The sequence below is a fragment of the Artemia franciscana genome, chromosome 6 (assembly GCF_032884065.1).
Source record: "Artemia franciscana chromosome 6, ASM3288406v1, whole genome shotgun sequence".
Lineage (NCBI taxonomy): Eukaryota > Metazoa > Arthropoda > Branchiopoda > Anostraca > Artemiidae > Artemia > Artemia franciscana.
Genome location: NC_088868.1, coordinates 13,644,932 through 13,662,595, shown reverse-complemented (window position 1 = coordinate 13,662,595; position 17,664 = coordinate 13,644,932). Strand labels below are relative to the sequence as shown.

Sequence of the window (17,664 nt, the reverse complement as noted above, 5' to 3'; positions counted from 1 at the left end):
TCCCTGGGGAAAGGGCTGGGAGTTGCGCAATCTAAAAAAAACCTTATGTAAACCCAGTTGAAAGTAACAAAATACCTCACGAAAAAACTCAGTTCAAATTAATAGAAAACTGAACACAAGCCGTCAGTGTTGTTCCTGAACTCTCGTAAGCAATACAAAACGGACAGACAAAAATAAATATTGTCAAGCAATAGTGATCATCATTTTACTATTCAATTGACCTGCCTTATTTTGAGGCAGTCAATTAAGCAATTCAGTTACGTCCAATCACTGGAACTTTGATTTTCCAGTCTCAGAGAGTTTAGGCAATAGCTTTAACTGAAAGATATAACAGTTTTTTTTTTTTTTTTTTTTTTTTTTTTTTTTTTTTTTTTTTTTTTTTTTTTTTTTTTTTAAAGAAAGGTGTTCAATTAAACAGGTGTTCCGTTTCGAGGATAAAGAAAACTTACACTCGATTTCCAATAAAATTTTAATCCTCTCAACACCTATAACGATTCTCTATTGTTTAGTATAATATTCTACATAGAGAAGTTGTTATATTCCGAATAATGGTTCTTTGAATACAATTAAACAAAAAAAAGTTTTTTTTTAAATGAAATTAAGGAGCGAAATTAAAACTTAAAACGAACAGAAATTACTCCGTATATGAATAGATTTTCCTCCTCAACGCCCCGCTTTTTACGCTAAAGTTTGACTCTTTCTCTTAACTCTACATTTTAAAACAGTAAAAAACTTTAGCGTAAAGAGCGGGGCGTTGAGGAGGAAAAGCCATTCATATACGGAGTAATTTCTGTTCGTTTTCAGTTTTAATGTCGCTCCTTACTTTCATTTAAAAAAACTTGTTTTTTTTTTGTTTGATTTCTGGACGTTTTTGAATTAATGCAGTTTTTGATCTTGGTTCTCCACTCATAAATAATTAAAACGAAATTTGCATATTAATTATTGTGGACTAAATGGCTTTTCCGTAGTTTTAATCGGAACATTTTGAGAAAAAAGGAGCGAGAGAGGAGGCCTAGTTGCCCTCCAATTTTTTGATTACTTAAAAAGGCAACTATAGCTTAATTTTTTTACGAACGTTTTCATAAGTAAAAAATATACGTAACTTAAGAATTAACTTACGTAGCGGACTTCTATATTCGTATGTTTCTATTGCGTATATGAGGGGGCTCGCCCCTCGTCGATACCTCGCTCTTTACACTAAAGCCTAAATTTTGTCCCAATTCCTTAAGAATGACCCCTGAATCACAAAGACCGTAGAATAAATAGTTTAAATTACTAAAAATACTTTAGCGTAAAGAGCGAGGTATTACGAGGAGGTAAACCCCTCACATGCGTAATAATTTCTGTTCATTTTAAGTTTTAATGCTGCTCCTCACTTTCAGTAGAAAAAAACTTTTCATATTTATTTTTTCATTGTTTTTTTGAATAATGCTAGAAAATCCTGCGCCCCCTCCATTGAAAGTCTCTTCCCCCATGAGAAGTTCCTCCATGGAAAGATCCTCCCACGTACCCGCCCTCAACTCTCCCCCAAATTAAAAAAAAAATCCCCCTGAAAACGTCTGTACACTTCCCAGTAACCATTGCTATATGTAAACACAGGTCAAAGTTTGTAACTTGCGGCCCCTCCCACGGGGACCGCGGGGGAGTAAGTCGTCCCCAAAGACATAGTTATCAGGTTTTTGACTATGGTGAATAAAATGGCTATCTCAGAATTTTGATCTGGTGACTTTGGGGAAAAAATTAGCGTGGGAGAGGGCCTAGGTGCCCTCCAATTTTTTTGTCATTTAAAAAGGGCACTAGAACTTTTAATTTCCGTTAGAATGAGCCCTTTCAACACATTCTAGGACCACTGAGTCGATACGATCACCCCTGGGGAAAAAACAAATAAACACACATCCGTGATTTGTCTTCTGGCAAAAAATGCGAAATTTCACATTTTTGCAGATAGGAGCTTGAAGCTTCTACAGTAGGGTTCTCTAATTCGCCGAATCTGATCGTGTGATTTTCATTTAGATTGTATGACTCTTAGGGAGTGTTTCCCCCTATTTTCTAAAATGAGGCAAATATTCTCAGGCTCGTAACTTTCAGCATTAAAAAAATTATTAAAATCAAATCAAATTAAAAATCAGCATTAAAATGCGATTCTTTTGATGTAACTATTGGTATCAAAATTTCATTTTTAGAGTTTTGGTTACTATTGAGCCAGGTCGCTCCTTACTACAGTTGGTTACCACGAACTTTTTGATTTCGTTTGCGTCCTACTTATTTCGGCCTTGGCATATGAAGACTTTTTTTTCAATTTAGTCTTCATGGAACCTAATCAATCTAATTGGTTCAAAATTGAAGGTGACTTTGTAGGAGCATGTGAGAACCGGACTGAGTGCGAAAAAATTAAAAGTTTTAGAATAAATCCTGATAAGTTGTTGTCATATTCTAGTCAAGGACGATGAAGATGCTGATTCTTGTAAAGAGGAAGATGAAGAAAAACTGAAGTTACTTAGTTGTCATAGTGAAGCGTTGCTGTTGTCCAAATCAAGAAAGAAAAAAGCCAAGAAAAGATCCAAGCAGCAGCTTCTAGCTTTGGAACAGGAACAGGTGACACAAATTAATTGGTGCTATCAATTAAGGCTTTTAAGCCTTAACTACTGTCAGGACTAAGGCTGCATCCAGGGTAGAGTGTTGCTGGGTTTGAATCCCCCCCGTCTGATTTTTCGTCTGACTCATAAAAATGTAACTAAATGCATATATTCACATCTTTGATACGTTTTGTTAAGTTTTTCTACCCCCCTCCTGAAAAAATCTTGGATACGCCCTTGGTAAGGACCTTTAATTGTGTAAAATTTATATCTAGCTGATGTGCTTAAAGGCTAAGTCAAAATTAGTTAAATTAAAAACCACAAAGCCAAAACTAAATCTTCTTTTTTCCGTAGTGGACTAGTGGATATTTGATCTTAGCTGCCGCAGTGCCTGCATAAGGGCTTCTTTATTCGAGAAACATCGTTGATTGATGAATAAATGAATGATTTTTCTTTCTTGAAACCTCGAAAGCTGAAAATCCTTTTGATGTTATTGACAAAAATAACATGACTGTAGTATGTTTGTTCTAAGTGAAATCGATTGGCCATCTTAGATTTTTCAATCTCTGGCATTTTGACCCTCTTTAAATTATATGAATACAAAAAAATAACGTTTTGTGGGAAATTAAATCACTTTTGACTCTTAAAAAGGAACTAGAACTATCAATTTCTAATCGAACGTGCATTCTCCTAAGTTTAATGGACCACCTCTTTCTATACGAAGTGGTCCGAAGAAAAAAAAGAAAAGAAAAACACATAGAGGCCAAATTTTTTCTTTTTATTTTTCTTATGCAATTTTTCTGTTTTTTGTACATTTGACTGGTGACAATCTTGCCGATAGAGTGTTGAAGAAAATAAAAAAATAATGAATGCGCTCTTCTACCCTAGGTGCACCAATATGATGTTCACACAGGAGTAATATTCGCTTATTGCTACAATTAGCTTATCGCTAATAATATCGCTTATCGCTAATATCGCTATTAATATTCGCTTATCGCTACAATTTCGTTACCGACTTCAATAGATTTAGTTACTTTAGGAAGTTGTTTTGTTGTAAAAACTAGGGTTTTATTCTTTAATATTTTTTAAGCAATTTTTTTTCGTGTTCTTATGTATTTGACTGGTGGCAACCTTGTGGACAGGGTGTTGAAAAAAAGTGAAGAAGTTGGAAAAATTGGGTTTTATGTGGCAAAATGGGTCTTCTGCTAATTTTCTGCAAAGCAGCAAAAGCCGTTGAAATTGCTGTTTCGATTTGTATGGCACTTGGTTTTAATTAAGTGACATATAGCGATCGCAAATTCTGTCGGTCGGTCGGTCTGTCTGTCTGTCCTGGTTTTGCTAGTTTAGGCACTTCCAGATAGGCTAGGACCATGAAATTTGGCAGGCGTATCAAGGACCAGACCAGATTAACTTGGAAATAGTCGTTTTCCCCGATTCGACCATCAGGGGTGGGGGATGGGGAGTGGTTGGACGGTTAATTCAGAAAAATTAGAAAAAATGAGGGATTGTTAACTTACGAAAGGGTGATCAGATCTTAACGAAATTTAATATTTAGAAGAATACCGTGTCTCAGAGCTCTTATTTTAAATCCCGACTGGATCCGGTGACATTGGGGGGAGTTGGAAGGGAAAACCTAAAATCTTGGAAAACGCTCAGAATGGAGGAATCGGGATGAAACTTGGTGGGAAAAATAAGTACAAGCCCTAGATACGTGATTGACGTAACTGGAAAGGATCCGCTCTATTGGGGGGGGGGAGGTTAATTCTGAAAAATTAGAAAAATAGGTATTTTTAACTTACGAAGGAGTGATCGGATCTTAATGAAATTTCTTATTTAGAAGGACCTCGTAACTCAGATCTGACATTGCAATCCCGACCGGATCCAGTGTCATTAAGGAGAGTTGGGGCAGGGGGAACCGGAAATCTTGGAAAAGGCTTAGAGTGGAGAGATCAGGACGAAACTTAGTAGGAAAAATAAGCACAAGTCTAAGATATGTGGCTGACATAACTGGCCCAGATCCGCTTTCTTTGGGGGAGTTGGGGTGGGGTGGGGGGTAATTCGGAAAAATAAAAAAATGAGCTATTTGTAACTTACGAACGGGCGATCAGATCTTAATGAAATTTGAAATATAGAATAACCCTGTGCTTCAGAGCTTCCATTCTAAATCCCGACCGGATCCGTTGACATTGGGGGGAGTTGGAGGGGGAAACTGGAAATCTGGGAAAACATGAAAATTGAGGTATCTTTATCTTACGAACGGGTGATTGTATCTTAATGAAACTTAAATAGAAAGATTTTATGTCTCAGATGCTTCATTTTCAATTAGAATCGGATCTGGGGACATAGAGGGTTGGAGGAGGGAAACAGAAATCTTGGAATCTGGAAATCATGGAAAACGCTTAGAGTGAAGAGATCGGGATGAAACTTGATGGGAAGAATAAGCACAAGTTCTAGATATGTGATAGACATCTCTTTGGGGGATTTGGGGGGGGGGGGTGTTAATTCGGAAAAATCAGAAAAATTGAGGTATTTTTAACTTACGAACGGGTGATCGGATCTTAATGAAATTAGATATTTAGAAGAAACTCATGTCTCAGAGATCTTATTTTAAATCTTTGCCAAATCTGGTGATATTGGAGGGGGGGCTGGAGGGGGGAACCGGAAATCTTGGAAAACGCTTAGAGTGGAGAATTTGGGATAAAACTTGGTGGGTAGAATAATCAAATATAGAAGATACGCGATTGACGAAACAGGAGTGGATCCGCTCTATTTGGAGGAGTTTGGAGGGGGGGTTCTAGTGCTTTGACGAGTTTGGTGCTTCTGGACGTGCTAGGACGATGAAAATTGGTAGGCATGTTAGGGACCTGCACAAATTGACTTGATAAAGTCGTTTTCCCCAATTCAACCATCAGGTGGGGGGGGGGGGCTGAAGGGAGAGGAAAAATTAAAAAAATGAGGTATTTTTAACTTACGAGTGGGTGATCAGATCTTAATGAATTTTCATATTTAGAAAGACCTCGTGTCACAGAGCTCTTATTTTAAATCCTGACCGGTATTAAGCCTCTGATTTTCCTTTTAAATCAATCCTTTGATTCTTAGAATTTTGGTAGAGCTCATCCCATATGAGCTCTTGGCTCTTCCGGCCTCGTCACAAGTGCCATATCAGCCCTTAGCTCTTGTTGTTTGTATAAGTGTTAGCAACAGACACGAAAGAGGTAAGTGGCGAGAATAAAAATTGAATTATGGATGGCACCAATAAGGTATTGGTGCAATCCATAAATATTGCCTATCGTCGTAATTGTTTTTATGTGTGAACTTAAGACTACCTCTCATACCTTACTGGTTTGTTGTTTTAGAGATCAAACAAATGTCTGTATTGAAAAAAGTACTAACTAGCTTCTACTAATACTACTACTACTACTAATAACTCACTGCAGCACCAAGCCGCCTGAGGCCAACACAGCTACGCACGCTCCTCCTCCAACCTAATCTATTTAAAGCTAATCTATTTAACTAGCTTCTGAAGGAAAGAAAATCTGGTCTAGGATATAGAAATTAAGAAGATTGATAGGTTCAATGAAAAGTTCAAAGATGTTTTCAGAATGATTCACCTACGTAAGGTGGTGTTATCCCCCTCCCCCCGAAAGACTAGTTTCAAGCGGATGAAGCTACCCGTGATCAGGGTGAATATGTTATACCGGCTTTTAAAGGTCATGAACCGTTTCAAGCTCATGGCTTCTCTTGGCCGGGAACTTTGAAGACCGCCTCTAAAAATGTGTTCCATGCTCAAATACCTAAAAATGTTATCGTAGTTTACTTTGCTGCAGGACCAATTTTGTCATTTTTTTCTTCTGCTGGCTTGATAAATAATGTATTATATTTTAGAAAGCTGCATATAATTCTTGCCTGAAAGGATGGATTTTTTTTTGTGCTTTGGCTAGATCCAACAGTGCGTCAGCTTTAGGGGAGTTTTATCGTCTAATCATATAAGAAAATTTGAAATTATTTTGCCAAGCTCTCGTTTCTTCGAGCGGGGTTCCTGTTTTCGAGTGGAAAGATCCGTTTGAGCAAGCAAGCAACTGGCCTAAAAGCGCTTAAGACGTGCCTTGACGCATCCTGACCCCATTTTGAAAATATTGTTATCGAATAATAAACTGCAAAACTTAAAGATCAAAAAATAAGTATTTACCTATGGATCCAAAAGTGCTGCCACCTACTCTTACTAATCATTTCTGTCTGTGATCCTGTTGAGTTTGTGATTTCTTGCTTGGTGTTCAGAATTAAGATAAAAGGCACCATGTCACATATGCCACATAAACTTTAGTAGTTCTGCCACTACTGTAAAAATTTGGGGTTTCTCTGTACTCCTATAAAAAGTCGCAAAGATGTTTTTATACAAAAACTTCATTCAAGATGAAAAATTTCTCTTCCGTGTCTATCCTACTGGTGAGTTCTTAGCAGAAAATTCTGTAATTTTTTTAACCAGAATCATACCAAGATTAGAGGCAAAATTTATGGTCCTGCCATTTTTCCAGAATGGCAAGCTTGTTGCGCTTGGTTTAACAGGCAAGGCTTTTTAACCCATTTCAGGTGAAACGTAAAGTGGACCTATTGCCCATCCAAAATCCTTCTGCGCACCCACCACCAACTTTTTAGCAAAAGGATAGGCATGCTTCACCTCGTTAGAGCTAAGTTACATAAGGACTTTTCATTGTTATGATTGAAGAACTGAAATTGACCATAGGCACATAATGTCCTTGCCAACATTTAAGCGTAAAGATAAGCATGTACCGTGTTCGAGCCAGAATCTTGCAAAAACTCTTAATATATGTGACTGGAAGGGCCGAAGTGAGTCCATGGCTCTTCCAACATTCTTTACCCTCTGTCACCTCCAAATTTTTTTTAATAAGAAAGATGGGTATGTTGCACTCTGTTTAAGTTGAAAACATGCAACGAATTTTAATCTTTTGGATTTGGGCCCCTAGTCCCTCCAATAATCCTCCCCTCCGTCAACATCTTATAAGAAAGATATATTTGCTGGGTCTTTTTTTTTGAAAAGAAATCACACAAGGACTTGAATCTATAAGTAGGACAGTTGCCCCTTCAACACCTTCTTTTCCTCTCCCATCTACAGCTTTTAAAAGGAAAAGTAAACGTGTTGCACTTTGTTATAATTGAAAACATGTAAAAATCGTAGATCTATGATTTCAGGCACAAAAGGGGCGCTTGGCCTCTCGAAGACCGCCCCCTCCCGTCACTGCAAGAATTTATTTTTACCTATATGGTTGGAGGCACAAACTGAAGCCTTCAACCCTCCGGATCATATTCCATGAATAAATTTACAGTAGAGAGTTAGGTAGATATTTTATTTTCACTGGACGGCTTGAAATTCTTTTGAGAAGTATTCAGATACCTATTTCCCTCTTCCGATCTCCAGTCTGCTTGAGCATTTTGTAAAATTTATTTTGGGCACAGAGTAAGAAAACAGAGCAGGTGAACTTTCAGAGGTGTGCACCACTTCTGAGCCCTGCCTACTTTTGCCATTAAAGTGTCACATTACTTGAAATCCGGTAGGAGTGCTCGTAGAGCCAATAAAACGCTGCTCAAGAAATCTTAGATGTTGAACTATACAACCCATGCAATACCAGGCTTTAAATTTCCATTGTTCGGGTTCTTTTATTATCGCGAACAATAACCTGTAAAGGAGAATTTTAATACCTGTTCTTCTTAGAGGACGAAGGGTCACATGCTGATACTAATTGCTACCTTTTTTTGTTTCCTATGCTTCCCAGGGTATCCCGTATTTATGAATGCAGTTGTGAAGCAATTATCATTAATAATCAAACGCAATGACGTTGTTTTGGAATTGCTAGTAAAATCTCTATGTGGCGATCAGTCGGTGATACACATAGAATCAAAGTGTTATCATAATATAATACATATGATACAATTAATAGGTGCTATATTTTGAGGCAAAGTGACGTAGACTAGCTTGTACATGCCACAGTTCGAAAATAATAACGTAAATTGTGTTAAGTTTTATGTTCTTAGAAAAAGAAATGAAAGACAAGCCTTCATGGATAGCGGATTCTAAAATTAACAAAATTGATTGGGGTATGAGAAAACAGAGTGATTTTAAGGATACAGCGTATTTTGATGCAATATAGATGGATTTCTTCTAAAACTATTTTATTATTTCAGACAAATCACTTCCGAAAGGTACATCGCATCTATATTCAAGGAAGTGATGTATCCAAGCCATTTGAAGATTTTAGTGAACTTTCGTCAAGATACGGAATGAATTCGACGCTAATTCAGAATATAAATGCATCGGGCTATGTTGCTCCAACACCTATTCAGATGCAGGCAATACCACTAATGATGGAGGTAAGTTTACAGTCAATCTTTAATTCAACATACTGCATAATTTGGCAAATAGAAATCCGTATTTTGTTTGGGAGAGAAATGCAGAGGATTTCCGAAAAAATAATGTTCTTTCAGTAGAGAAGGATCCAAAAAAAGGAGAAGCTCACAGAAGCATCAGACACAGAAGTAACAGTAGCAAATAGAGAAGAGTAAGCAAACCTCTGCTTTCTTTATGCGTTTGGGAGGCCTAGGAAAGAGATGAAGTTGTTACATTTATTGCCAGCAGCCCGAAGTGATCAAAAGAACCTGTGGCTACCAGGATTTCTACATGGCTTAAAATTGAGCTATTACAGGTTATAAGTACACGGTGGCTATCATTATAAGTTTCGATTCTTACAACAGTGGAATCTACTCCTTGTTCTAGTAAGCCTGACCTATTTTTTTTATTTTATTTTTTTTTGTCTATCACCTTCTTCCAGTGAAAGGAAAATATTACTTTGTCTTCCCCGGAAGCTTTCGGTTCTTTTAAGAATATTAACTAGTAAATAGGACCTAATAAGGAGTAGATGGCGACTAGTAATTGCTCCTAATTTTGCGTTAGTGTGCGAATTTTTCTTTAGATTCTTCAAATAATATCCTTTAATTAACGCTATATCCAGGATTTCAGAAAAAAAAATACAAAACGCGTTGAAACTGGTAACCCCCTCTACTGGATATGGCCTTGGCTTTAATAATTGTGCTCCGGGAATGACTTATGAACCTTTATTTAGTCTAATACTTTACTTTAAATCTAGATAATAATGCCTGTAGAGCTCATCTAAGCTGGAGAAGCAACGGTCTTGCTACCGATGCTGAAATGCGGTTTTCCTCAGTTTTCACAAGGGAACCGTAAACCCCACCTTTCTTTAGTCTAACACTTTCCTTTAAATCTTCTCTGCCAGCTTCATGATGTCATGAATCCTTGTTTTCATCTCTATCAGTTCCCTTTTCTAACCCTTTGACTCTGAATCGCCCCTCTTCGATTGCCAGATAATTCTGGATAATAATAATGCCTGTAGAGCTCGTCCAAGCTGGAGAAGCAACAGTCTTGCTACCGATGCTGAAATGTGGTTTTCCTCAGTTTTCACAAGGGAACCGTAAACCCCTATTTAAGGATGGAAATTCAATTTCCTACATAAGAATTTGAATCCTTTGGCAGTGTGACCTTTTATGGGTCGAATAGGGCTTGTCTTTTTGCCAATATAAATATTTTACTTTTATGAAATGACGAGAGGACATGAGGAGGAGATGACACAGATGGCGTGTATAGAATTGATATTCTAGAAAATGGCACCGTAAAGTGCTGTTTTCTGAACTACATGGTATTTTCTCTGGTCTTACGAGGAAAAATTTATAAGAAACACGTAGATGTAAGCATCAGCTTTCGGGTGAGTCCTTAACCATCTCTCGTCTTAACCGTCTCGAAGCTCCAGTGGCCTGCTAGTGCCTGGAGAAAAAAATAGGATTAATAAGTGCTACCCAGGGTAAGATAGGGTTTTCTCGGGTTTTCAACAGAGTATGAATGAAAACTGTAGAAATGAAAACTTCTTTCTTTTAGAAGGTTAGGAACAAATTAAAACTGCCATTTTATAACTTAATGGAGAGCATAACATTTATTTTACTCGGTAGATGTGACCAGAGAAGTCCCGAAACACATGATAAATGGTTGTCATAAATAAAAAATTAGCTGTGGATAATAAAACTAAATTATTCGTTAAAATGGGAAATGAAACAGTGTAAGCATTTATTTTTAAGTTTTAAGTAGGCTCTCCCTACAACTTACTACTGTAGTAACATTCCTTGTTCTATCCTTAATCAAAAATTGATAGTTTAGCAAAAATACCAATTAAACTGAAAAATTACATTCGTCTATAATATTAAGTTACATTAAAAAATCTTGTAGAAATTTCTGGAACTCGAGATGTTATTCAAGCTGTGTTTGAACATTCTAAAACACTGACTAACTTAAACCCTTATGTCAAAAATGTTGTCTCGGGGATAATATTTGCTGAATTTTCAAGAAAACTGTTGATTTCGGTGGGTTATTTAACTGACATAAATATTTTTATGGGAATAAATTTAATCGAAATGGTTCAGATCGAATGAAGTTAGTATTTGCGAACGTATAAATTATAAATAATCTCAATTATTACAGGCTATGGCTTTCCAATATTACTATTTAAATGCTGTATTTTTGATTTTATAAGCATTCATTTCGAAGGTTCTCAAGATCTTTTTTGAAGTTCCAGAAAGTTCGTTTCGTTGTCACTTTTTACTATTTAGTATAACCTAGGTCACGGTTACCATTTATGATCAGCTTCAAACAGTACTATTTTCGTAAGGCAATTTCTTTCAAAACTTTTGTTTTTCAAGATCCAGTTTTAATTAGTGCAACAAAAAATTATTTTGGTGCCAGACAGAACTTGATCACACTTTGAAAAAACTTTGTGTAAGTAAAAATTCTTCAAGAATCGGGTATCTTAAACAGTCCTAAATTTTGCAAAAAAAAAACTTGGAACGCTTATATTGTGGTATAAAAAAATCTGATTCAATTATCGTATTCAGGACAAAAATTTGCACTAAAGTGCTATTAAGCTGATTTCGGAGCCAAAACTGTTTTCATTCACGTTTTCTTGGCGGCGTATATATAAATATATATATATATATATATATATATATATATATATATATATATATATATATATATATAATATATATATATATATATATATATATATACTAGCTGTTGGGGTATCATGTAGAAAATAATCATGTGCAATCTGTATTATTTTCTACAATCATGTAGAAAATAAAGACTAAAGCTAGATACTTCTATTTTCAGCGCCGTGAGGTCTTGGCATGTGCCCCAACTGGCTCTGGCAAAACGGCAGCGTTCCTCATACCCTTAATTCATTGTCTTGGTGAACCTCAAAAGAAAGGCTTCCGAGCTGTAGTAGTCTCACCAACTAGAGAATTGGCCCAACAGACTTATCGTGAGTGTCAAAAATTAAGCGAAGGAATTGGTCTACGAATTCACATGATTGAGAATGTTAGCAAGGCTGTTAAAAAGTTTGGACCACAGTCATCGGGGAATTTTGGTGAGATAAAAGTTTATTAAAAAATGTCTTAGGGACAAAATTGCTCGTTACTAGGATTCTGACGGTACCCTTCGGACTGACCCAATTTCAACTAGTGAATTCTAAGTGTAGATTGTCAGTAGGCCCCTACGTAATGTTGCAGAATATATTCAGTCCGCTATATAGTTACATAATATCACATTTCTGAATACATTCTATGTGAGATGTGCTTTGTTTATAAACTTCAGGCCACCCAACCTCCAAGCTGTGTATCTGTTCTGCAACTCCAAAAGCCATCTGTATATCTCATGTCGGTAATGTCTCACGAACGGCCAAGGTTATAAAATTGAAACTTTCGGGGAGGTTTTCCATGAAGTATATCTGTAATGTCTCAGTAGTGGCTCTGTGTATTAAGTTTAAACTTTCGAGAATATTGACGAGGAGGGGGGGGGGGGAATTAAATAAAAAAAATTTTTTTTTGCATCCAGGTTGTCAAAATGGCGTATCGTAATGTCTCAGGAACGGTCAAGGATAGTAAATTGAAACTTAAGGGGAATGTTGAGGGGGATAATGAACTAAATGAAAAGACACTCAAAAGGTATTTTGCCGAAAGTTTCAGAGAATGTTTAGGGTGATGTTGAACTAAATGAGAAATTTTTTTGTGCATCTTTGTTGTCAAAATGACGTACTTGCAATATCTCAGGAACCATTAAGGGTATTAATTTCAGACCATGTTGAGGGTAATTTTGAACTAAATCAAAAGCACTGTTTGCATCTAGGTATTTAAAATGGTGTATCCGCCATGTGCCAGGAAGGACTAAAGGTGTGAAAATGAAACTTTCAGGGAATGTTCAGGATGATGTGTATCAACGGCTGCGGATGAAGTTGAAAATTCCAGGGATTTATAGGATGGAGTAAAATGGACAAGTGAACATAGAGACAGACATAAAGTCCTCTAGAAAGCCAAACTTACAACGAGCAGAAATTACTATCAATAAATAAAACAAAACCCAAAGTGGAGAGAAATCAAAACAAATAATCATATCAAACATAAAGATAACAGATACTGCTATAATTGAGTCCTAAACCAATAGAAATTAAAATATGTATTCCAGTTAAACTTAAAAAGAATAGAAATTACCTCAAACAGGAGTAAGACTGCTACGATCTAATCCTTCTAAAGGTCATAGCGTCACTTGCCCTTTACTGAAAACGGTTTGTATTTCATGCAATCTGTTTTTATTTGTCATAACATCGATGTAAACACAACAACACAAATAATATCACAAGGCTTACAAATAAGAGTGGTGCTATCCCCTTCAATCCCAAAGCCTCCAAGCAGCTTGGGTTTTATTTGCGTCTTATTGAGAACAACATTTATTTTGAACAGTTTAGTTTTTATTTGTCTAAACATCAAAAAAAAATTCGCCCTAACTATTTAATAATTATATGAATTACTAGAAATCTCAGCAATTTTTGAATTTAAAAAGAATCATTGTTGAAAATACATTTAATTTTCAGCAAAGTACAAATGCTACTATGGCCTTAAGGACGAGCGGTAGTCCTACTCCTGTTTGTGGGTAATTTCAGTTTGTTTTAAGTTTGACTTGAATATCCATTCTAATTTATGTTCTCTTTAGGATTCAATAATCCATCTATTGCAGTATCTGTTCTCTGTATATTTGGTATGATTATTTATTTTAGATTCTCTTTGTTTTAAATTTAATTAAATAATCAGTATCATTTTATGTCCGTTTCAAATTCGAATTACTATCAAGCTTTGTCTCCGCTCGTCTTAGGTTTTAATATGATTCTTTGCTTTTCTTTGAAAAACTCCTTTTTTGAAAATGTTTTTATTTACGAAAAATGAATGAGTTTCCTATAAGCGAGTTTTCTGTAGAGTAAGAGGCACTTACTAATTATATAAAGCAAGGTATTACAACTGTTAACTGTTAATTGGGTGCTTTTTTTTGTATCAGCATGTTGTCGTGAAATATTTTGTTCTCTTCTTTTTTGTCTTGAAAGTTAAATATCAATGGCCTAGGCTTCGAGTTGAGGCCTCGGTAATATTCCAGAGCAAAGAGGATGAGTAACTTGTAAGAGTGGGAACTGGCACTAGTATCAACAAAAGACATCATTGCCATCTAGCGTTGGTGACGCTTGGCATTTTTTCAGTGCAATAATAAAAATGATTAATTTAGTTAGTGTAATTGGTAAAATTAGAGTAATAAAAAGCGTCTGATAAAAAACGTTAGATGGCGTTGATATTTTTTTTAGACACTAGCGTTAGTTTCCACACTCAAAAGTTACCCCTACTCTTTGTTCCAGAGGTTAAAACTGGTTGAAAATAATTTATATTTTGTCGAATATTCAATTATCAATATAAATCAACAAATAAAAGTCAACTAACGAAATTATAATCAACTAGCCTAAACAAAATTAAAGCCAAGAATTAAGAGTGATTGAAATCTTGTAAATATAACAAAATTAACGAGAATTTATTCTCGTTAAGGCCTTGGAGAAGAAATAAAGTCATGAATTGAAAGGGTGCTTCTTTTCTAGGTTTTGTCTTATTTTAACCGGAATTTTTGCTTGAAATTTTTTCTGTGTTCGATGTTCATTCAATTTGTATCCTTATAAATTTTATCACCAAATCACCTACTCTGTGAAGAAAAAATTGTATCCACGGGACGATAGCTTACACCAATACTATAATAGTGTTCCAGACATTGTGTTTTAAAATGCAGTTTTCATGATTCAAATCACCCCCTGATCGCTTGGAAATTCTCACATGTACTCTCCCTTGGAGGTTTGCAACTTTTTGAGCATTTACCCCCCATGTATTTGCACTGTTAAAAGGGAAAAATATTACGGGTGAGCATGCATGAGTCCGATCCTTAATGAAATGGGATCTTCATCCATGTGTATAAACGTGACTTTCAAAGAATCGTCAGATCTTTTCTATGGAGGACATTAAGAAGTGCTCATATCATACTTACTGGAAGGGAGAGGGGTGATATGGAAACTCCTTAAGGATAAATTCATTAATTGTAGTCTAAAGGCTCTTTGTTTTTGTTTATATCCCCTCCAGAGAAGACATCGGATGTTCTCCACAAGTATCTGACAGATTTCAATACAAACGTCGAAGAAGTCAAATCTCTTTACCAGAGTTTTAGTTGGAATCATAAAAATTTCCAATCTTTAAAAACATTGACCTTCGGGGAATCACCATTTTTTTATGTGTTTTTGTAAAATTTTCATAACTATCTTAATTCTGTAATAAGAGTAGCATAAATCCTCTTTACTTTTCAGACATTCTTGTGACAACACCAAATCGTTTGATTTATCTACTTGAACAAGATCCCTCTGATATTAATTTAAAAAAGTAAGTAGGATTTTTTTTCCTTCTGAAATGGATTGTTATTTAGTTTTGTGTTATTGTTAGTATTGTTATTTAGTTTGTTTTACTAAATTTTTTCTTTTTAAATGGATCGTTATTTAGTACTTACTAAAATAGCCCGTTTCAGATAAAACTAAGTCTCAATTTTTTTTCCTAAAATTTAACTCTTATACTTTTTATACAGGTGTATGTTTTACAATAAGTGTCACCACGAAGCACAAAAAAGAAAATGAAATGTAGGAGACAGAATGGCAACGTAAAGATTGAATCAACTTCAAAAACAATGAGTAAATAATCAAATAGCCAAAGCAGGATCATAAAGAAATCAAAAATGTTTAATTTCAATTGTTTATACGTCTTTTTCAAATAGTTTCAACAAAATTCTTGCTAATCTCAGCTTCTACATCTGCCATAGTCACGTTTATCCTTTATCCGTTATCCTTTATCCGTTATCCTTTATCTGTTTATCGTTTATTATATACCTTTAAACATTGCCGGTGTTTTTCCAACGAATCCCCTGTTCCTTAAATACCTCACAACACATCATTCGCATAGTGTATACGGATTTTTTATTTTGACCCTGATAAACACAAACCTTTCAGTTTATTAAAGAAACATCTTTGACTTGTAGCTGAGTAGTTTTATTATTGTTATCGTATTTATTATATTCATCACATTATAAACATTACTATTATTACCACCATATTGATATCCTGAGTGTGATCAGGACACACTCTAGTGTGTAGCGCCTTGTAATAAGCTTGAACCCTACGAATTTTTTCTAGTTTCTTGTTCTTCTCTTTCAAATTTTTCTAGTTTCTTGCTTATTTACTTTTGATTTCGCCATTTTTTCTTAACCCCCCCCCCCCCCAGGTTTTTTAATGTCTTAAGAGATGTCCAGGTTTTCTTGTTTCGTGCGTATTTTCAGTTTGAATTTCTGGGATTTTTGATGACTTCCCCCCCCCGTCTTCTAATAGATTGGCGACTCTTTATGTATCTAGTGCTATATTCATGATTTTTTAAAGTTGAATTTTGACGTGTATTTTTAAAGAGTTACAGAAAACGGCGGTCTTCCTAGAATAAATCCTTGCACCGTAATGTGACACAGGTAAGGCCATTGACGTTAAGCATTGATGCAGACTAGGAGGGTATCTATATCTGTCTACATAAATACAGAGATTATGCTATTCATTTCACAGTTACTTTTTGTTTTTCATATAATTTGCCGGATTTTTATAATTTGCAAAAAAAGAAAAATTGTATAAATGAATAAGCGATCTGGTGATTAACTGCTCATATGCGTATTTTTATCTGTGGATGGCTTTAAATTTTATGGTGCCTGACTGTATTCTATAAAAAAGAAGTAGGTGAGCATGGGCTTAGCTAGGTGTCTTGCCTCGGGGTAGCAACCGGTCAGCAATGGTGGGAGGATTTATAGGTTCCTAACAGAACTGAGCTTTGCACTCGCTATTGAGAGGGTGACATCCCCTTTTGTAAAAATTAGTCCCTATCGCAGGAAGGAAAAACTGTAGTATTCCGTGTTCTTTTCAAATTTATACTGTACTGGTTTTTCGATGTTTCTTGTTTTTATCGTTATGTTCAATTGCTTGTTTTCAAGTGATATGTTCAAGTGAGCTGAAATGTTTGATAGTTTTGGTATTTGCAACGGTCAGGGGAATGATTCTGACTGAAAGTTTCCAGCAGCTTTGGTTTTTCACTTGCTTTCTTTCTACCGAGTTGAGCCCGAGTCAAGCTTCTTATGTAATCCAATGGGGTCAACCATCCAAAAATCATGAATATCTTAATGTGCCTCCCATGCGTTGTGGAAGTTTACCTCGCGTGGTGTGAGATGGGTGCACTGTGATATGGCCCTGGTGGCAGAGAGCGTGCTGCTGATACGATCATTTTCTTTTCCATATTTTTCTTGTATTTGTTTAATAGCAATTATTGACAAAAAACTTAAAATAAACACATTCACTCCAAATACCACAGCATGATATGGAGGAGGGATAATCAAAAAAAAGAAAAAAAAAAGAATAACTTAGCATTAACTTCAGAAGGGGGTTTAAAAACAAAACAAAACTTACAACATCATATACCCTGCTACCACTCGCTTAACACTCAACTCCTTCCTTAACACATCTCAATAAAAATAACACACTTATGATTTAATACCAATTTAATCTATCAACTATGCATCCTGTTA

The 17,664-nt window shown here is 35.6% G+C and overlaps 1 protein-coding gene across 1 annotated transcript in view; it reads left to right on the top strand.

Annotated features, from left to right (window-relative positions):
* LOC136028076 (probable ATP-dependent RNA helicase DDX52) overlaps positions 1 to 17,664 on the top strand; it is an 83,719-nt gene that overhangs the window by 45,976 nt on the left and 20,079 nt on the right. The window contains exons 3-6 of the mRNA XM_065705685.1: positions 2,438 to 2,595; positions 8,778 to 8,963; positions 11,824 to 12,079; positions 15,371 to 15,443. Coding sequence (XP_065561757.1) covers positions 2,438 to 2,595; positions 8,778 to 8,963; positions 11,824 to 12,079; positions 15,371 to 15,443 — 673 coding nt within the window. The remainder of the gene's footprint in view (positions 1 to 2,437; positions 2,596 to 8,777; positions 8,964 to 11,823; positions 12,080 to 15,370; positions 15,444 to 17,664) is intronic.